The 18,198-nt window shown below is 51.3% G+C and overlaps 1 protein-coding gene across 2 annotated transcripts; it reads left to right on the plus strand.

Annotated features, from left to right (window-relative positions):
* The first annotated feature begins 1,025 nt into the window (after positions 1–1,025).
* Positions 1,026–17,462, plus strand: TMEM130 (transmembrane protein 130). 2 transcript variants are annotated; one of them, XM_036897090.2, is made up of 8 exons: positions 1,026–1,326; positions 6,724–7,029; positions 8,243–8,402; positions 11,995–12,161; positions 12,835–12,919; positions 13,517–13,719; positions 15,574–15,686; positions 16,095–17,462. In XM_036897090.2, the coding sequence occupies exons 1-8, from the start codon at positions 1,188–1,190 to the stop codon at positions 16,281–16,283; spliced, it is 1,362 nt and encodes a 453-aa protein (XP_036752985.2). In that variant the 5' UTR covers positions 1,026–1,187; the 3' UTR covers positions 16,284–17,462. The 2 variants fall into 2 exon arrangements, with proteins under 2 accessions (XP_036752985.2, XP_036752986.2); XM_036897091.2 differs by having other exon boundaries at positions 16,131–17,462.
* The last annotated feature ends 736 nt before the right edge of the window (positions 17,463–18,198 follow it).

Consider the following 18,198-nt stretch of genomic DNA (forward strand, 5'->3'; position numbering starts at 1 on the left):
GTGAACTCACTTCACCTTGACAACAGACTCATAGGGGAAGGACTATTTTTATTTCCATTGTAAAGAAAGGGAACTGAGGCTCACCAGAGGGGAAAGTGACTTTCCCAAGGTCACAGCTCTCAGGGAGAATCCAGAGTCTCCTGTCTCCTGGTTTCTATGCTTGGTATTTGTCCCCACAGGGTAACTGATGCTCTGGGGAGTGACAGCTGTCAAGCACTTGTAACTTTTCTAAGGAGCTCATTCTGTTAGGGTGAGATGGCAGCTGGGGCCACGGGGGCCCATCCTTGGGGGAGCCCACATCTGTCCCTGAGTCTTATGTGTAGCAGGTCAGGCAACCATGGAGCAACCAACTCCTGCCTCTGGGTGGGGTCCCTCGTGGGCTACAGTGTAAAGTAGAGGCAGTGCTGGAACGAAGACCCGGGCAGCCAGTCTCTAAGGCCGGCCAGGCCCAGCCACCTTCTAGTAGGAAAGACGCACTCTGCTCCCTTAGGGCAGATGGGAGCATCTGCTTAGGCCAAAGAGGGTCCAAGGAGCTGTCCCATAGCTCTTCACCGCCGTTGTCTGAGTCTCACAAGATCCTCAGTGTCGGCTGCTTCGCCATGGGCCCAGGTGTGACCACGAGCCCCATTTTACAGCAGACACAGAGGGAATAACTGAGGAATGAATGACATTATCTCAGCGCAGGGTCCCTGCGCTCAAGCCCCTCTCCCAGGAGGGGCATGGGGCGTTTTCAAGCGCTTTGTCCAGCGCCTGGCAACGGTGGGCACTCAGTATGAATGGAGAGCCGCATCTCCGAGTCGTGTGCGTCAAGAAGACAGATGGCACCTGGAGAAGAACCCAAAGGGGCCTGCGCGCGGCTCTGCAGCGGCGTGCGCGCCTCAGGGGACGCTGAGTCAGAGCCGGCAGGCGGGGACGCGGGGAGGGGGCGCGGACAGGAGGAGCTCGGAGCCGGGGAGGGGAGGGAGGGGAGGATTGCGGAGAGAGGAGGGGAGCAGTGAGGGGAGGGGGCGCGGACTCGAGGAGGGACGCGGGGAGGGAGCCTGCGGGGAGGACGCGGCGCGACTGACGTGGGCCGGGGTCGGCGCGGCGGGCTGTGGGCAGCGGCGACGCGCAGCGACACAGTGTCCCGAGACGAGGACGAGCTGGCGCCGCGTCCGCACCTCCCCGCACAGCCCGCGCCGCGCGGCATGCGCCGAGTTCAGCTGCGTCCGCTCGGCGCTCCGGCCGCTCCGGGTGCCGCCATGGCCCCGGCTTTCTGGCCATGCCTCAGCCACATCCTCGGGCTCGCCTGCCTCCTGCCGTTGGCCCCGGCTAGGGTGGCCGCAGGTAAGGCGCTGCGCGGGCTGGCCGCCCCTCCAGCCGCAGCGCGCCGCGGGGCCCAGGGCCATCGCCGGCGGGCGACCCAGCCGGAGCCCGGACTGCCGCGGTGGCGCTGTGCGCCCTGCGCCCTGCGCGCACTCCCTCCTCCGCCGAGGCCTCTGCAGCACGCTGCGCGGGGAGCACGGCCAGCCTGCGTCTCGGAGCCCGGTCCCTTCCCCCTTCATCCCTCTCCCCAGAAGTCGCCCCGGCACTTGAGGGGCTCCTCTCGCCCCTCGGTTCCTGCTTCCATCTGCAGATCAGCCCTGCCCTGGGAACGGCGCGCGGTGGCGGGCGCATCCATCCCGTAGCCTGGGAACCTCGCAGCCTCTGTGGGTGGGGGAGGACGATGCGTAGAGGTCCGGAATGTGCGGGGTCGGTCATCACGCCACAGCTCCCAGGGCAGCGGGGACAGGTTGCCCGCACAATAGCGTTTTGGCCTTAAAACGTCGCCCTGTCTGAAGAGGTTTTCCATCCTGTTTGAATTGGCTTCGAGAAGGGTGCGATTTTAGAGCCCAGGAGGGGCGGTCTGCCATTTCCTCTCTGGGAATAATTTCCAAAATGGACCCCGAGCTGGCAGGTTCCGCCGGGTCCCACCCCGCCCGCCCGGGCTTGCTTCTGCCGTACCCACCTCCCCACCGAAGGCCGGCACCAGCCTTTCTGCCTCCTTTTAGCTACATGTTGGAGAGCTGTTGGGAGACAGGTGCGACTAGGGTAGCTCTGGGGAGCTGTGCTTGTTAAATATCCAGTATTTTTCATTGTCGTCCCCCTCCTCTTAAAGAGTGGTAAAGAGAGGACGAAATGAATGCAAAATGATGAAAGAAGAGCCACAAGGTAAAATAAAAATCTGCGTCTTGGGGATGAATTAAGAGAATTTTGTGGAAATTGTGTTTGGTCAGGATCACGGGCTTTCCCCCCACCCCCACCTCCGCCTGGAAATCCGTATGGAGATGGGGCCTCTTGTCCAGTAGGTCTACATCATCCAGAAATGATCGATGCGGCCTAAACTACAAAAAAAAAAAAAGGCTATTTATTTGGAAGTTATGTATGGTTCCCAGCCTGGCCTACTGCACCCATATGGTCAAAATAGCTGGGAATGGGGTTTGGGAGCTATACCTTCTCCCTCACCCACGGGATTAAAATAGAGGGTCCACAGCTCCTTTCACCCTTGCTGGGGTTTGGGTCCGCTGTGCTGTATGCTTCTACACCGGGGGTTAAGTTGGAAGTCCAAATACTGTACCGTTCATTAATTCCAGCCTGTGTTATTCAGACTTCAGAAGTACCCGGGAAGAGTTTAGGGCTGTCTATACATGTGCAGTGTGAAAGGGCTGATGTAGCCAGTTTCTAGAATGTTCGGAGTGTGCGTACTTCCAGAGGAAGCACTGGGGCCCCGATGTGGGTGTTGCTTCCACGGGTCCAGCTTCGCAGCAGCTGCCACTTTGCTTTTTGCTTTGGCCCTTCCAGCTCTGGGGCACCTGGGGCACCTGTGGGGCCCTCTATACTCTTGACCCAGTTGCTCCTTGTACCCCAAGGCCATGTCACACTCCGGGCTCCCACACCTGGGAAGAGGGTGTTTAGAGGGGGAGTCCAGCAGGACCTGGGCTTTCCTTCGGCCACATGTGGCAAAGCCTCGATGGGCCACTCCAGCCTGGACGCCCCGGACACTGCCGAAAGCCCTGAGGAAGAGCGGCAGCTTCACCAGGGGCCAAAAGATGGCATTTAAAAAAGAAAAAGAAAAAACAAAGCTTGAGAGGAAGTGCCCTTGGAACCTCCTTGTGTCTGAACAGGTGAGGGGCTTTCAGGGTCTGGGCCCGTGGGTGCAGCACTGTCGGCTGTAGCCACAGCCTCCTCCCTGCCTAGCCTGCAGCGCTCTTGACTCCATTGCCCTGGCAACGGATCTGCGTCTCGCTGACGTGCGCCCTCTCGCTGCAGATGCTGGATGGCCATTAGCATGCAGCCAACTTCCCCTCCACCTGCCAGCCTCGTTCTGGCCCACACTCCTCGCCTGGGGGGTCGGGGGACGGGAGAAAGAAGATGGCCTCTCATCCAAGCACCTCTCCCTAGAAGCCTGGTCAAATGCTGCCTCCCAGCCACAGGAGGGAGAATAGAACTCAGCTGGGGTGGTGCAGATCTGTTGGGTGGCCCCAAGCAGTACTTAGGGGTCTCCAGTCCCTCAGTGTAAAATACACACCATCTTTTCCTGGAGAATCTTCTGCTGCAGAGTCTGGAATTCTCTCTTTGGGGTTAAGATGCCGCAGGTCCCTTTTACAGAGCCAGTTCAAAGGACTTTATAATCCAAAAATATGGCCTGAAGAAAGGGATTCAGAGCAGAGAATGCGCGGCAAGGACATGGGGAAAGGCTGGGCCCAGAGTTCCCATGGGGGCAGGCAACGTTGCCGCAAGGCAAATGGGGCACAGTTAAGGACACATTGCTCGCCTCCCAGGTGTGCTGAGTCCAGCAGGTCTCTTGTGAGCTCCCTGAGGGCAGGATGCATTTCCTGCACTTCTGGATACTCCCCAGCACCCATGGGGGTGGGGGGCGGGGTGGCATAAGGAAGGGGCTCAGTCAGTACCACCTGGATGAAGAGTCTCCTGTGGTTGTGCCAGGTGGACTGGGCTCTTTGCCATGCCCTTCTTTCCAGGTGCCAGCGGCAGTGTTGAACACTTACTATGTGCCAAGCACTTTGCTAGACACAGGGAAGATGGAGGTGATCCCTGCTCTCAGAAGTTTGCAGTGCAGTGAAAGAGACAAGAGACTTTTCATGCCAACATGAGATTGTGACCACTGTGTGCTCAGGCTGTTTGGAGAGTACCCAGGGAGCGAGGGGTTCAGGGAAGGCTTCTTGGGAGAGGTTATATCTGTGGATAGGTGGAGAAGGACAGTGTGGACAGCATGTGCAAAGGCCCTGAGGCTAAGAAGGACAGATTCTGTGGGGGCGCTGTAAGATTTAAAGTGAACAGCTACAGCTTGGATATGCCGAGCTGTGAATCTGGACTCCACACCATGGACAAATTAGCTGTGCAGGAACCAGGATGCTGGGGTGTGGCTGAGACAGGGGCTGGACTGTAGCTGAGGGTCAGGGACAGAATGAGCAGTAATCCAGAGAGCTGAATGCTGGCCTTAGGCAACGTTAATAGTGATGGAGAGGAAGTGAACGTGCCCAGAAAGGAGGAGTTAGAGAGGCAAAGGGGTGGGGCTTGATTCTGGGGATAGAGCTTCCAACCCAACAGAGAGTGATGGGTGAGGATACTAGCAGTTCTGCGGAGGGGAGAAGTCCAGAGTTTAGAGCTCTGGGTGATGAATGAAATGATCTGTATCTGTGCTGGCCAGAAGTGTAGCTACCAACTCCATACGGCTATTGAGCACATAAAATGTGGCTAGTGGAACTGAGGAACTGCATTTTTCATGTTAATTAAATTTAAGTAATTAACTTTGATTAATTGAAACTTAATTACATGTGGTTAGTAGCTATTGTATAGTGCAGGTCTGGAGCTCAGAGAGCGGGCCTGGGTTATTGGGTCCCATTAGCATTTAGGAGGCACTTAAGCCATGAGATGGGAAAGCCATGGTGGGAAGGTGAGTGGGAGTGAGAGAAATGAGGAGAGTTCGCCCCTCTGAGACCTCTGCCCTTCCTTCTGCGTCACCTCTTCTGCTCAGGTGTCCACCACAGCAGGCTGGACATTCTCTGGCCTCAAGCCCTTCAGAGATCTCACTATAAAAGGAGAATTATAAATTATAGGAAAATAGTTATCAATACATGCAGTAGTGCTACTGACAGGAGTGAAGGGTCCTGTGAATTCAGATATACCTGCTTGAGGGATTCTTGTGCAGATACTGAAATTTGTATGAGTGTGATTATGGACATGCTTTTGACATGTTATCAGGTGAAAATAAAATAATTCTGAATTGTGTGCAGAGTGTGATTATGACTAAATTGAAAGCTTTTATGCATGAAAGAGGCATAGGACAGCAATGTGAGAGCAGTCATTGTTTTGGGGGAGTAGGACACTGGGACATTTTTAATATTCTTTATGCAAATGTATTTATTTTGTGATGGAAACAAACCATATTTTTAAAATCCGACCTTATTTGCATGATAAAATGTTACGCAGCTCTCTAAAGCAGTTGAAGAATAATGACTTAGAAAAAATGTCTATGGTATAGAATTGAAAAAAACAATGGCTATGTAATCTCAGAATATAAGCATAATTTTAAAAAATAGTAGGATATATCCAAATATGGTAACACTGGCTGTTATTGATCATTTTAATTTTTAATAAAATTTAATTTTTTTTAATTTTAAACTTTTCTCTATTTTCAGGTTACAATTAGTGTCACCTTCAGTGTGGTGGTCAGGCGGGGAGTGTTATTTCCAAGACCTCTTACCTGGCCTCCATCCCATATGTTCAAGGGCCTGTTCTCTGCTAGAAACCTGCAAGACGAATTCCCAGGTTCCCTGTAAGAGCAGCACCCCCAGTGTTTCAGTTCAAGTTCCTTGAGGAGTCAGCCCAGATGGAATCACAAAGTTCCGGGATCGGCCCTGGCAGGAGTCTTGGAGGTTGCTTAGAGCAGTACAGTCCCATGCAACTTCCTGTGATAATTAAGATATTCTATAACCATACCAATATGATGGCCAATATAATGACCCTCAGCCCCAGGTGGGTACTGAGCACTTGAAATGTGGCTAGTGCAATGGAGAGAGTGGAATTTAAATTTTGTTCCATTTTAATTCAAACTTAAATAGCCACATGTGGCTAGCGGCTACTCTGTTGGGCAGTGTAGGCTTAGAACTTCTCACTTTACAGATTTAGAAACTGAGACCAAGAGAGAAGGTGGCTTGGTGGGGTCAGGGTGGACCATCTTCCCAAGGTCTGTTCTATTACCTCCAAGGCTCGAGGCCTCTTATGGGGTCTGGGCTCAGCTTTGTGTTCCAAACTGGAATTTGTTTCATGTGCAAAAGATGAGTCCGGAAGAGTGGGTAACAGTGACCTTGCTTGGCGGCCACTGTGGCAACTCCTCGTGTGACAATCATTGGCAGTCTTTTAATGGTTGAGACGTAAGTCTGTCATGCCAGGCCTGTGGCACACATCAACAAGCCCTGCAAGACCATGGTTGGCTGGCATGTGAAGAAAATATAAATTGGGGAACCATGGAAAGAGCTTAGGATATGGAGTCAGTCAGGCCTGGGGTTTGAATCCCAGCTTGACAGTGAGCTAGCAATATGATCCTTGGGCAAGTCACTTGAGCTGTCTGGGCCTCAGTTTCTCCACCTGTAAAACAGAAAAGAAGCCAGCCCAGAGAGTAGCAGTGGGGTTCCTTGCCACACCCCCTCCTGAAACACTGTCTTTGTCTCTGGGCTCCTCTAGGGCTGTATGAACTTCGCCTCACCACTGATGGTGCTGCCACCACTGGGGCAGAGGTGACCATCACAGCCAGCCTGGTGGCCAATGACAACGGCAGCCTGGTCCTGCCCAGCAGCACCCACCTCTACCACTTTCACTGGATCCATACCCCGCTGCTGCTCACAGGGAAGACCGACGAGGCTTTCAACTCGACCATTCATGCCGTGGGGAATGTGCCTGGGGACTTTCCAGTCTCTGTCTGGGTCACTGCTGCTGACTGCTGGAAGTGCCCACCTGTGGCGAGGAGCCTCCTTGTCCTCCCCATCACAGGTGAGGACATTTCTTCTTTGCTAATTTGCCTTCAGAATTGGTGCATAGAAAAACATCCAGCCTGGCTGGTAATCGCATAAATGCAAATTAGACCCGTTGTTTCTTCTCTGTCATCAGTTAACAGCAGATCAGAAAATGGTAATACCCACTGCAGGCAGTGTTGTGCTGAAACAAACACTGAAAGCACATATTGCTAGTGGGGATATAAATTAATACAACCCTTTGGGGAGCAGCAGATCTGTTATGTATTAATGGTGATAAATTAGTCCTTGGTCCATTTGTTCTCATTCTGTCTATCTCCTTCTAAGAATTTCCTGCTCTCTTGGAGTTACAGTCTATTAAAGTATTTATCTTCATGAAATAAATCTCCATTTGGGTAATGCTTTAGGCACAAAGATATTCATTGCAGTGGTGTTTATAACAGAAAAAATATAGACAAGGATGCAACCATATGGGACTGGTTAAGCATATTGATATAATTTGTATAACAACTAATAATGACCTTTACAAAGAGTTTGTAATGTCCTGGGGGAATACTCATGCTTGTACAATTTTGAAAAGCAAAACACAAGTTCTATAACCAATTTGATCAACTGTGTTTAATATACTTATACATTAACTGTGTACACAGATACATTGCAGTTCTTTCAGAACATCTACTATGGTTTTGAAGGATACACTGTTTCTTTTCTTTTCATTTTACTTTTCAGAATTTTCCAAATTAGTTTATGGAGCATGCGTTACTTTCTGCTTTTGTGGTAACAAATCAGCTCTTACATTTTTTTAGAGGAGACACAGAATGGTGATCCTTACCCAGCCCAGCACATTGTGTGTGAGGATGTGATCAGTAGAACTGCTAATTTTTCTAGGCTCATCTAATATTTCGAAACATTTCCTGAAAGTTACTTGCAGAGCTTATGTACTTCCTTCTGGCCCTGGACATCTTTGTGCTAGAAAGTTCAGGGTCCTGGTGAATGAACTGCAGGAGCAAAGGAATGTCATCTGCCTGTGACACAGACCATGAGTCTTAACAGTGTCACGCAGCACCTCCATGTTCAGTGACCTGCAGGGTCCTATCTTGCCACTACTCAGTTCTAACAGCTAGAAGGCCAGGGCTGGGAGAGCTGCCGGACTAGCTCATGTGAGGTCCTGCCCTGGCTCCGCCCTCCTTCCACCTCAGGGGACTCACCTGCCTTCCATCTCTCTCTCCCAGAGCTTCTGGTGGGGAACCTTGTCGTCACCCAGAACACATCCCTGCCCTGGCCCAGCTCTTACCTCACTAAGACAGTCCTTAAAGTTTCCTTCCTCCTCCATGACCCGAGCAACTTCTTCAAGACGGCCTCATTTCTCTACAGCTGGGACTTCGGAGATGGGTATGTCCTTCCCTTGATGTCCCAAAGCCGTGGGCCGTGGTTGGTGGCCCTGCCGTCCTGTGCAGAGTGCTCTGTACTTTCCCACCTTCACCTGCTCACTTTCTCATACCAAACATTCCTTGAGCACCTGCTCTGTGCCAAACTTTGGGTGCATGGGGACCAGTGGTGAGTCAGTCACAGGACCTGCCTTTGAGGTACCTACTAGTAGAGGAGGGCACTGGTGCCCAAAACTGCCCTTTAAGGAAAGACAACATAGGCAGGATTTTTCTCCCTCCATATGGAGGGACCTCATTGATGACGACACGTGCGAGTACCTGTCCGTGCTAGGACTCAGGTGTTCCAGCTTCATTTCTCCTAACTCTCCTTCAAGCAAGTCTGGCTGGAGGAGGCGGTCGGGAAGTGGGGGTCAGACAATGAGCCCCAGAAATGCACAGACATCCAGAACTTATGTAAGGGTAGTGACTCCTCACTCCACTCGGGTCCCCAGAGCCCCTGGCCAATGGTCCCTCATGCTGAGCCTGTAAGTCCCATCAGGGTGAGAAGTGGTGCCTGTGAAGGGTCACCCTGGAGCCTTTGATGAACTTTGGGAACTCATTTGTGGGCTCCAAGGTTCCAGTGCCCTCTGTGCACACCTGAGAAACGTCTTGTCTTAAAGAATGCCAAGATTTGGAAGGTAGAAAGTAGGGACTAGGGTGGAAGTTAGAGAGGCCTGTTGGGCTGCCCCCCTGGTTTTAGGGAGAGATGCTTGTCTTTCTTCTTTGCAGAGATCCCAATCCCCTAGCAGCAGGGAGCACTTCCTCCATGCCCTACTGAGAGTCATGCATGTCTAAAATTGTCACCAAGATTCTTTTACCTTTAAAGGAGAGCGAGCAATCCCCAGGCTCTTGAAGGAGTCCATCCCAAGAGCGGTGTGGCTTTCTAAGTTGTATCTGATACATTGAAACAGATGCACATTTCGTTCTCCACTCTCTAATGTTTCTGTGTTTCTTTTGATCTAAAAATAACAGTAACATCTCTGGAAGATGCTGAGCTTGCCCATGGCCTTTGCATAACAATGTGAGAAGTATAGAAGTCAAGATTATTTTAGAATACTAAAATGGTTCGCTATTAGGAAACCTATGAAGATCATGCAATCATCTCTTTAGATGCCAAAAAGGCGTTAGAATGAACAGAAATGGATTTTCGATGTTATCTCAGTAAACTAGAAAAAGAAGTTTCTGGAACCAGCAGCAAACACTAGGTATTCTTAGCCCTTGGTGAGAAAAGAGATCTGTGGCCAAAGGCTTTTGGGGAATCATTCCACTGAAATGCTGGGGAACCCTTTCCTGCATTCAGGAAAAAGAAGGATACCTCTGTCATTCAACATTATCCGGAAAGCTCTAACTTACTCAGTAAGTCAAGAAAATAAATGAGATGTACATACTGGAAATCAGACAATTTACAGAAAAGATCTACTTAAAGAACTCAATAGGAACACTGCCCAATGGGACTTTAAGCGATATTAGAAATACCCTATATCGATGCCACATGCAATTACTGGGCCCTTGAATTTTGGTTGGGATGCCTGAGAAATCAGTTTTTAGTATTATTTAATGTTAATTTAAAATTGAATAGCCACATGTGGGCAGTACATATAGGAGAATGCAGTGCTATAGACCCAACAAGAAAAAAAAAAGAATTTGGTAGGGTAACAATTTAAAGTATCAGTAGCTTATGTACCAGTAATGAGTTAGAAAATAAAGTGGGGACTCCTTCTAATAATAGCAAAACAATATACAAAATAAACATAGGAACACACTTACTTGGAAATGAGCAAAATCCTGCGTGAAGATAACTATAGAGCAATGAGTGGAATCATCTGGACACCAGGTCCAGGACGGTGAGTCTTTAAATTATAAAGCTGCCCATCCCAGTTACTCTGTAGGTTTAATGGAAATCCGATAAAAATTCCAGTAAGGATAATGTTTGAAATGTGACAAAGATTCTACAGCTCATCTAAATTTGGTGTATAAATATACAAATGTATACACACACACACATGTATACATATATAATGTACACAAATACATTATATATATATATACATATATATGTGTAACGTCTCAAACCAGGGGACAATCTCCATACTTATTAGGGGCATTTCTTTTCACATTAAAGACTATTTCTTTAAACATGAAAGACTTCACTTGCTATTTCTACTGCAAATGAACATTTTTGACTAGCCAATGAAATAATAGAAGAAAAACAAATATGAATATTGTATGGAGGGGACAAAAACCATCGTGCATAATAACAATACTGTTTACCTGGGAAACACAAGAGACTCAACTAAATAATCTCAGAACCAAAAGAGATTTTAGTAATATGGCTGATTACAAAATAGAGAGTCATAGCATTTCCATAAAACGGCAATCAAAACAAGTCTTTCATAATAGTTTTAAGACATAAAAACTGAGAGAATAAACTTAGCCTGGAATTATAGGATTTATGTGAACAAAAACACAAAATGTACTGAGAACCCTAAAAAGACTTAAAAAAAAAAAGAAGTTCACAGTATTGTAAGGAGAAAAAAAAAGATCAGAAAAGGAGAATGATGATAAGTGAGGATGAGGAGAGGAACTGGAAATACATACCTAATGTGTTTTAAAAGCTACAAATATTTGCATCAACAAAAGGCAACTCAATGAAACATAACAGAAGAAGCAGGGACAAACCTAGGTTTAAATACACATTGGGTATGTGAAAACTGCTACTTCTAGCCAGTAAGTGAAGACAGCTTATTTAGTAAATGGTTACTAGGGCAGCTGGTTAACTATTTGGGAAAAAACAATCTGACTCCTAACAAAAGTAACTCCAGGTAGATTAAAAAATTAAATTTAATGAACCAGGACTAGACTGAAATGTAGATGACAACCTGCAATTAGATAATTTGGCAGTGGGAAAGGCATTTCTAAGTACAGAGCAGAAGATTTAAAGCAAAAAAAAGAAAAATTCTAGATTTGGCACCACCAGATTTAAAATCTGAGCATGAAAGAAAGAAAGCAAGATAAAGGTTAAACTGGGAGAAAATATTTGGAAGATACATAATAAAGGCTTGTTAAACTTCATATATAAAGAGCATTGAGAAATCAAAGATTTTATTGAACTTCCTTTTGAAGTGATTTAGGTAACTGCAGGGAAAAATCATGATCTTATACACTTTATAGGTTACAACATAACCTGTAGTGGAGGTATGATTCTGTTTTACTGATGAAAAAAGTAAGGCTTAGAGTTATACAGTTAGGAAATCGAGCTGAGATTTAAAGCCAGATGTGTCTTAACCCCAAGTTCATACTTTTCCCCTCCCCAGATTGTCCCTGTCTCTAATGAACGCCTGTGCCAGGAGTTCTCCCCTGTAACTTAACAAGCACAAAGACGACCAGCAGCCACTTATCCAGAGACAGCTGACCTTGTGCTCTGGCTGCTGCTGCGATGACCCGTTTGCTCATGAGGCATTGGCAGCCGCATGTGTCACTCACTGTACAGTCACTCCTGACACTGAGAAGTCAAGTGAGTCACTTCTGTCATCTTTCTCCTCCCTGTCACCTTCCAGCACCCAGATGGTGACTGACGATGCTGTGGTCTACTACAACTATTCAATCATTGGAACCTTCACTGTGCAGCTCAAGGTGGTGGCGGAGTGGGAGCAGGCAACTGTGGACACTGGGAAGGGCACTATGCAGAAGACGGGTGACTTCTCTGCCTCACTGAAGCTGCAGGGTGGGTCTCCAGGGCTTGGTGCAGGTTGAGCATTTAGCCCCTCAGGGGGCCCAGAGCAGCGCTCCTTCCAGGACTGGGCCGCCACAAATAAGAGTGGCTCCAGTAGGGCACTAGGCTGAGCTTGGGCCGACATCCTCTCCTTCCCTGGCAGCCCTCTAAGCAGTCTGTTATTTCCCACTTCTGAGAGGGCACTCAAGGCCATGGAGGAGGTCATGTGGCCACCAGGTGGCAGAGCTGGCCCACCTGCTCCCAGAGCGAGCCTGTGGCCAGACACCGCTCTCTGAGGTGAAGCATTCACATTGCACCTTGTTCCCCAGTCACTTCAGCCTCCGTCAAGGACAATCCTGTCATGGCTAGGACAGCCTCGGTCTACTGCAGAGAGGGAACACCCAAGCCTGCCTCACCCTGGCAGGATGAGCAGGGAGTGGTTACCCTGAGCAGCCCTCGGTCCTGCTGTCCAGAGCCCGCCTGCTTCTTGCAGCTTCCTCACTGTGAGCCAGCTCCAGCGCCGGCCGTTGATGGGGGGCTGGACCCGGGCATGCCCTGGACAGACCCGCGACTGCCTTGGGAGAGGGTCAGGGGGAGGACATGGTGGTCTCAGAGCCCCAGGCCCTGGGAGCTCTGGGATGGTTGTCCTCGGTCACCAGATCTAATGGGGCCCTCTGCCTTTCAGAAACCCTTCGAGGCATCCAGGTCTTGGGGCCTACCCTAATTCAGACCTTCCAGAAGATGACTGTGACCCTGAACTTCCTGGGGAGGTGAGTGAACCCAAGTGGGCTGTGGCCCTGCCCTCTCTCCCCACCAGGTGATCCTGAGCTGCTCTATCGGCAGAGGGGCCCAGGTCTGGGGGCTGGTGGGAGGGTGATGCCATCCTGCTCTGCGACTGCCAGGGGAGAGCCATGGGCACAGTACCACTGTCAGGCCCAGGGGACGGCAATGCGAGCATCAAGGCAGAGGCAGGTGAAAAGCCCTCTGTGTGTCTTGGGCTTGTTCCCAGGCCCCAGGAACCAGCTCTTGGCAGGAACAGCATTAGGCTGAGTTTGTAATAAGGAACAAGACGTGCAGATGCCGAGCGTGTTCTCCCCGCAAGGGTGGACAGAGCTGCAGAGGTCAGTGGCGAGGGCCCAGCCCCCAAGGGCTATCTGGGAGAAGACCAACCCACCCCCGTGTGGGCACACGTCAGAGGGAAGCAAGGCTAGACTAGGAGCAGGCAGAGCAACCTAGGAAGGAGGCAGATGAGCAAGCAGCTGGAGATGGCTTCCGAAGCTGCCAGGGGCCTGGCCTTCCTAGGACTTACTCTGTGGTCATCCTCCTTGCCGAGCCATTTTTGAAAAGCCACCCCCATGTCCCTGCAGCCCCCCTCTGACTGTGTGCTGGCGTCTCAAGCCCGAGTGCCTCCCGCTGGAGGAAGGGGAATGCCACCCGGTGTCAGTGGCCAGCACAGCCTACAATCTGACCCACACCTTCAGGGATCCTGGGGACTACTGCTTCAGCATCCAGGCCGAGAATGTCATCAGCAAGACGCACCAGTACCACAGGATCCAGGTGTGGCCCTCCAGTAAGTGACACCTTGTTTTCTGCTCCAGCACCACACAGATCGCAAAACCCAGGTAACCCTGCCACCACCAACAGGCTACCGTCAGCCAATCCCACCGACACTGGAATCATCAATAAACCTACTTCCCTGACTGACCCCATGATCAGCTGCCCACTCTTCTCCCAGCAGACGCTGCTGGTGCCACCAACAACCAGCCCCAATGCCCACTAGTTTTACCTACACCCACCCCAACACCAGCACCACTAGCAGTGACAACAGCCAGCTCACTGGCCACCAGCCAGCAGGACCACCATTGCCACATGCACTGCCACCAGAGCCAGCAGACAGCTCTGTACCCTCCCTCCTGCCCCCCAACCGGCATGGCCATCAGTGCCCTCCCATCAGCCCTGCACCAACCTCCCCCGACCCCACCGTCAGCCGGGCTGCAGCTCTCTCATTACCACTTGCACTGCTGTCGCTGTCCATGTCCCTCTGCAAGTTACCAGGGCCACACTTGTCCCCAGCACAAACACTCCCACACTAAAATGAGCCACAATGGTCACAACACTCCCTCCCTTCCCAGCACTGCCCCTGCCCCAGTGCCTCTACCCTGGCCCTGTTGCCACCCCCCACAGTGGCTCTGGAACTCGGGGCTTTGGGGGTCTCCCCAGAAGTGTGAGCCACTCAGAAAGTGGGAGATACAGTTCCCATCATTCATAGGGACGCCCAACCATCTCCCCTGGGATGCCCTTCCCCAAGCCACCATCAGACCTGGCCACTGGCTTACAGTCACAGGATTAGCCGATGGTGGCATTAGGTTCTACCATTCATTTCTAGGGAAGACTGTTCTGTGAACCCAGAAGAGTGCCCTTATGTAGAAGGGAAAGTAGGATCTCAGAACCCTACAGGAAAGTCTTTCAGATGCTCAGCCAGTCCCACCCTGTAGACTACAGAGGAGACCCTGCCAACTACCCTTGCCCACAAAGCTGGTCCTGTAAGTGTACCAGAGGCTGTTGGTGTTCCTTCTGGCCACCCCAGCCCTTTGCGAAGCCCTTGACCAGGTGCCATGCTCTGCTCTGGGCCCAGGCTGACCTTCTGGGCCAGGCAGAGTCTGCGACCTGTGGGCATCATCAGGGGTCTTAGGCCCTGCCTCCCCCAGCGCCCCGTGAGCACTGAGTGCCAGGAACCCCCCGAACTCTGTGGAGAAGCCAGCATTTCAAGTAATCAGTGCTGCCTCTTCTTGGGAAATAGATCCTATGACATATGATGGTGTCTGTACCAGGAGGAGGGTCGGAAGGAGTGAGGAACCTGCTGTGCACCTGGCACATTCACACACATCCCCAGAGCAGCCACGCAGGTCAGCATTAGCATCAGGTAGCTTGGCTGGAGCCAGGATGGGAACCCAGGACCACCTAACTCTAGACACTGGGCTCTTCCTGCCCAGAGCTGCCAGAGGGCAGAAGGCTGTGACAGAGCTCACAGGGCTGCTCAGGTGTCCTCACAACATGGCTTCCCTTCTCCAGTGCATCACCCAAGAGACTGAGGAAGAACATTTCTTATGGCCTAGACTTGGAGTTTTTGCTGTCATTCCTGTCATATGCTATTCATTAGGAGCAAGTTATTAATTCCAGCCCACACTCAGGGGATTGGGAACTTAGCTGCACCTCTTGAAAGTGACTATCAAGTAACTTAAAATCCTTATACACCCTGACTTGGTCTTTCTGAAATCCTAGATTTGCCTGTTGGGGTTGCCTAACTGAGGGACATACACAGCTCTGGTGGGGTCTGACTGTTCTCTCCCCTGCTGTGGTCTCCTGAGAGCTAGCATTCGGCACCAACTACGCAGGCCTGTGACTTCACCTCTCTTGCTCCCAGGCATCCAGCCGGCCGTCTTTGCCTTCCCCTGTGCCACATTCATCACCATGATGCTGGCCTTCATCATGTACATGACCCTGCGGAATGCTGCTCAGCAGAAGGACATGGTAGAGGTGGGTGCTTAGGAGGGTGAGGCTGGACCACTGGACCCTCACCAGAGATCCATGGGGAGGGTCCAGGGCCATGGAGGGAGGCTGCATGTCAGAGCAGGGTCCTGGGGCTGGGGGTGATTTGCCCAAGAGTCGTCCACAGACCAGGCCAAATCGAGTTGGCTTTTTCCTGTATGATTCATCCTTTGTGCTCGCCCCTTGCCTGCAGCTATGCCCATGAACTGGTAAGGGAGCAGGAGGGCAAGCAAAAGAGGGAAACCCAGAGAGCAGAAAAGCTAGAGGCATGGGAAGTACATTGCTTGGCCAGAAAAGCATTTCTTGTACTCTGCCACGGGCTGCTGAGCTCATAAGGCCACCTAATGGGGCTCCTGGCAGGCGGGTGATTGACCCGTGGGGTTTTGTTCACCATAGGTGGCTGATTTTGACTTTTCCCCCATGTCTGACAAGAATGCGGAGCCACCTGCTGGGGTCAGGTGCTGCTGCCAGGTGTGCTGTGGGCCCTTCTTGCTGGAGACCCCATCTGAATACCTGGAAGTTGTCCGCGAGAACCATGGGCTGCTGCCACCCCTCTACAAATCCGTCAAAACGTACACGGTGTGAGCACCCCCACCCCCATCCCATCTCAGCATTGACTGACTGCCAACAGGGAGCTTCAGGCAGGGTGGTGCACACGACCAAGCAGGAGGGGTTTGCGCGTGGGGGCTGTCTGCCCTGGCCAGCCACCCATCTGTAATTCTCCGTTACACAGCCCAGCCATCATCCATCTGTATAGTCAGCCACTGCTGTGAGCCCCTCGGTCGGCTGCACCCCACCCCTGGCCTCTGAAGAGGCCCCAAGCAGGACTCGACGCAGTCCCTCCTCTCTCCCAGGTGTGCCTGGCTGCCCCTCGCCAGTTCCTCCCTTACTGGTATATCTGCCATCCCTCTGGGGTGAGCGTCCCTCCCCCAGGTGGCCCCACTTAGGTTAGAGAGCTGGGAGGAAGGTCACAAATAGTTAAGGCTACATCAAAGAAGGTCATACATATGGAGACAAGCATACACACATGCACACAGCACAGAAAACACACGTGTCACAAAGCCAGCTCAGATGACTTCCTGTGTGTCACTTACATCGGTTGCTGGGCTGTACCCTGAACTAGAACTAAAATGAAATGTGACCTTCTCTACTTGCCCCACAGCTCCTGGGCCCGGCCCCTTCCCTCCCTTTGTATGCTGCCCCTGTGGCTACTGGGCCCTATTCTAAGGACACTATTTCCAGCCTGCTTGCTGGGGTTTTAGTAGGGGCAGGACTGACACTGTGTGAGTGCAGAGTGCTTTATGGGGTGCAGAGCACCTCCTTCTGTTGAGACCACTGTAACTGCCACTGAGGAAAAGGCCATGCAACAAAAGAGGAGTCAAGCCAGTGGGGACGTGGGTTCCCTGCAGGGGGAACAGCGTTCTTACCTGTTCAGCCGCCCCAGGGTGGCCTTGAGAAGGAAGAGGCAGTGCTGGATGGAACCAGCTCGCTCCTTTCTCCTGTGGCCCCGAGGCCTGGGAGAGGCAGAGCACGTGGAGAGAGCAAGTTTGGTGCAGAAGGAGACCAGAATTAGGCCCTGGCACAACCACGCAGTAGTAATGGGAGCAACCTAGGCCTGTTTGCAGGGGGGCAGGGCTGGAGCTCTGTTACTGTAACCATTTGCTCTCCGACTTTGTGCACTTTTCCCACAGTCATGCAGCTCATCTCATGAAATACTGCCATTATTGCTGAATAAAGCTTTTGTGCTCTGAATGTAACCAAGCATATGCCAGGTGGCAGGTCTCTTTCTTTTTCATGCATGGACATTTGGGCCTTGCAAGCAGCTCGAGTGGTTCTCAGACACAACAAGACATCCCCATCATCTTTGGCAAGCAGACTGGATGGCACCACAGTGTGGGCTTGGGTCCTAGTCAGTGGTTCAGACCCATGGTTCTTAAACTGCCCCTTAGGCTGCACTGCACTGATGAGATTCTGATGAGGGTCTCTCAGAGGTGTGGCCCATGTCCCTGGGTGACTCCGAATGCAGCCAAGACTGAGACCCCAGGCAGATTCTAGATCAGAGCAGGAAGGTAGGAACTTAGAAACTCAGATCCTTGGGCCCACCTCACACCTGAATCAGCCCTGGAGCGGGGGTGGTGTGGGGAGCCACGTGTGTTTCCACAAAGATCTGGGATCCCGGTGCGCCACCAAGCATGAGAACCTCCAGTCTCGGTAGGGCTTCTAGAACTTGCATGTGTGAGAATCCCCGGAGGTCTTGTTAAGTGGCCTGTCTTCACCCAGAAGTCTGCAGTGGGTCCTGGGATTCTGTATTTCTAGTACGATTTCCTGATGCTGTGGGTCCAAGGGCCACACTTTGAGCTGCAAACCTCTGTATCTACTGCCTTCCTAAACTCTTTTCCTTCTGGAAGATACCTAGGGTTTTTTCTTAATTGCCTCTGCTCTCTGCCACCTTCACCACCCAACCCACCCAGGGGATGTGCCCCAGTCCTCAAGGAGCTGG

The sequence above is a fragment of the Manis pentadactyla genome, chromosome 10, assembly GCF_030020395.1.
Source record: "Manis pentadactyla isolate mManPen7 chromosome 10, mManPen7.hap1, whole genome shotgun sequence".
Taxonomy (NCBI): Eukaryota; Metazoa; Chordata; class Mammalia; order Pholidota; family Manidae; genus Manis; species Manis pentadactyla.

Coding starts and splice junctions, on each gene's coding strand:
- TMEM130 (XM_036897090.2), top strand. CDS start 1,188: ATGCGCCGAGTTCAGCTGCGTCCGCTCGGCGCTCCGGCCGCTCCGGGT. Junction 7,030..8,242: donor CCTTGTCCTCCCCATCACAG/GTGAGGACATTT, acceptor TCTCTCTCCCAG/AGCTTCTGGTGGGGAACCTT. Junction 8,403..11,994: donor AGCTGGGACTTCGGAGATGG/GTATGTCCTTCC, acceptor GTCACCTTCCAG/CACCCAGATGGTGACTGACG.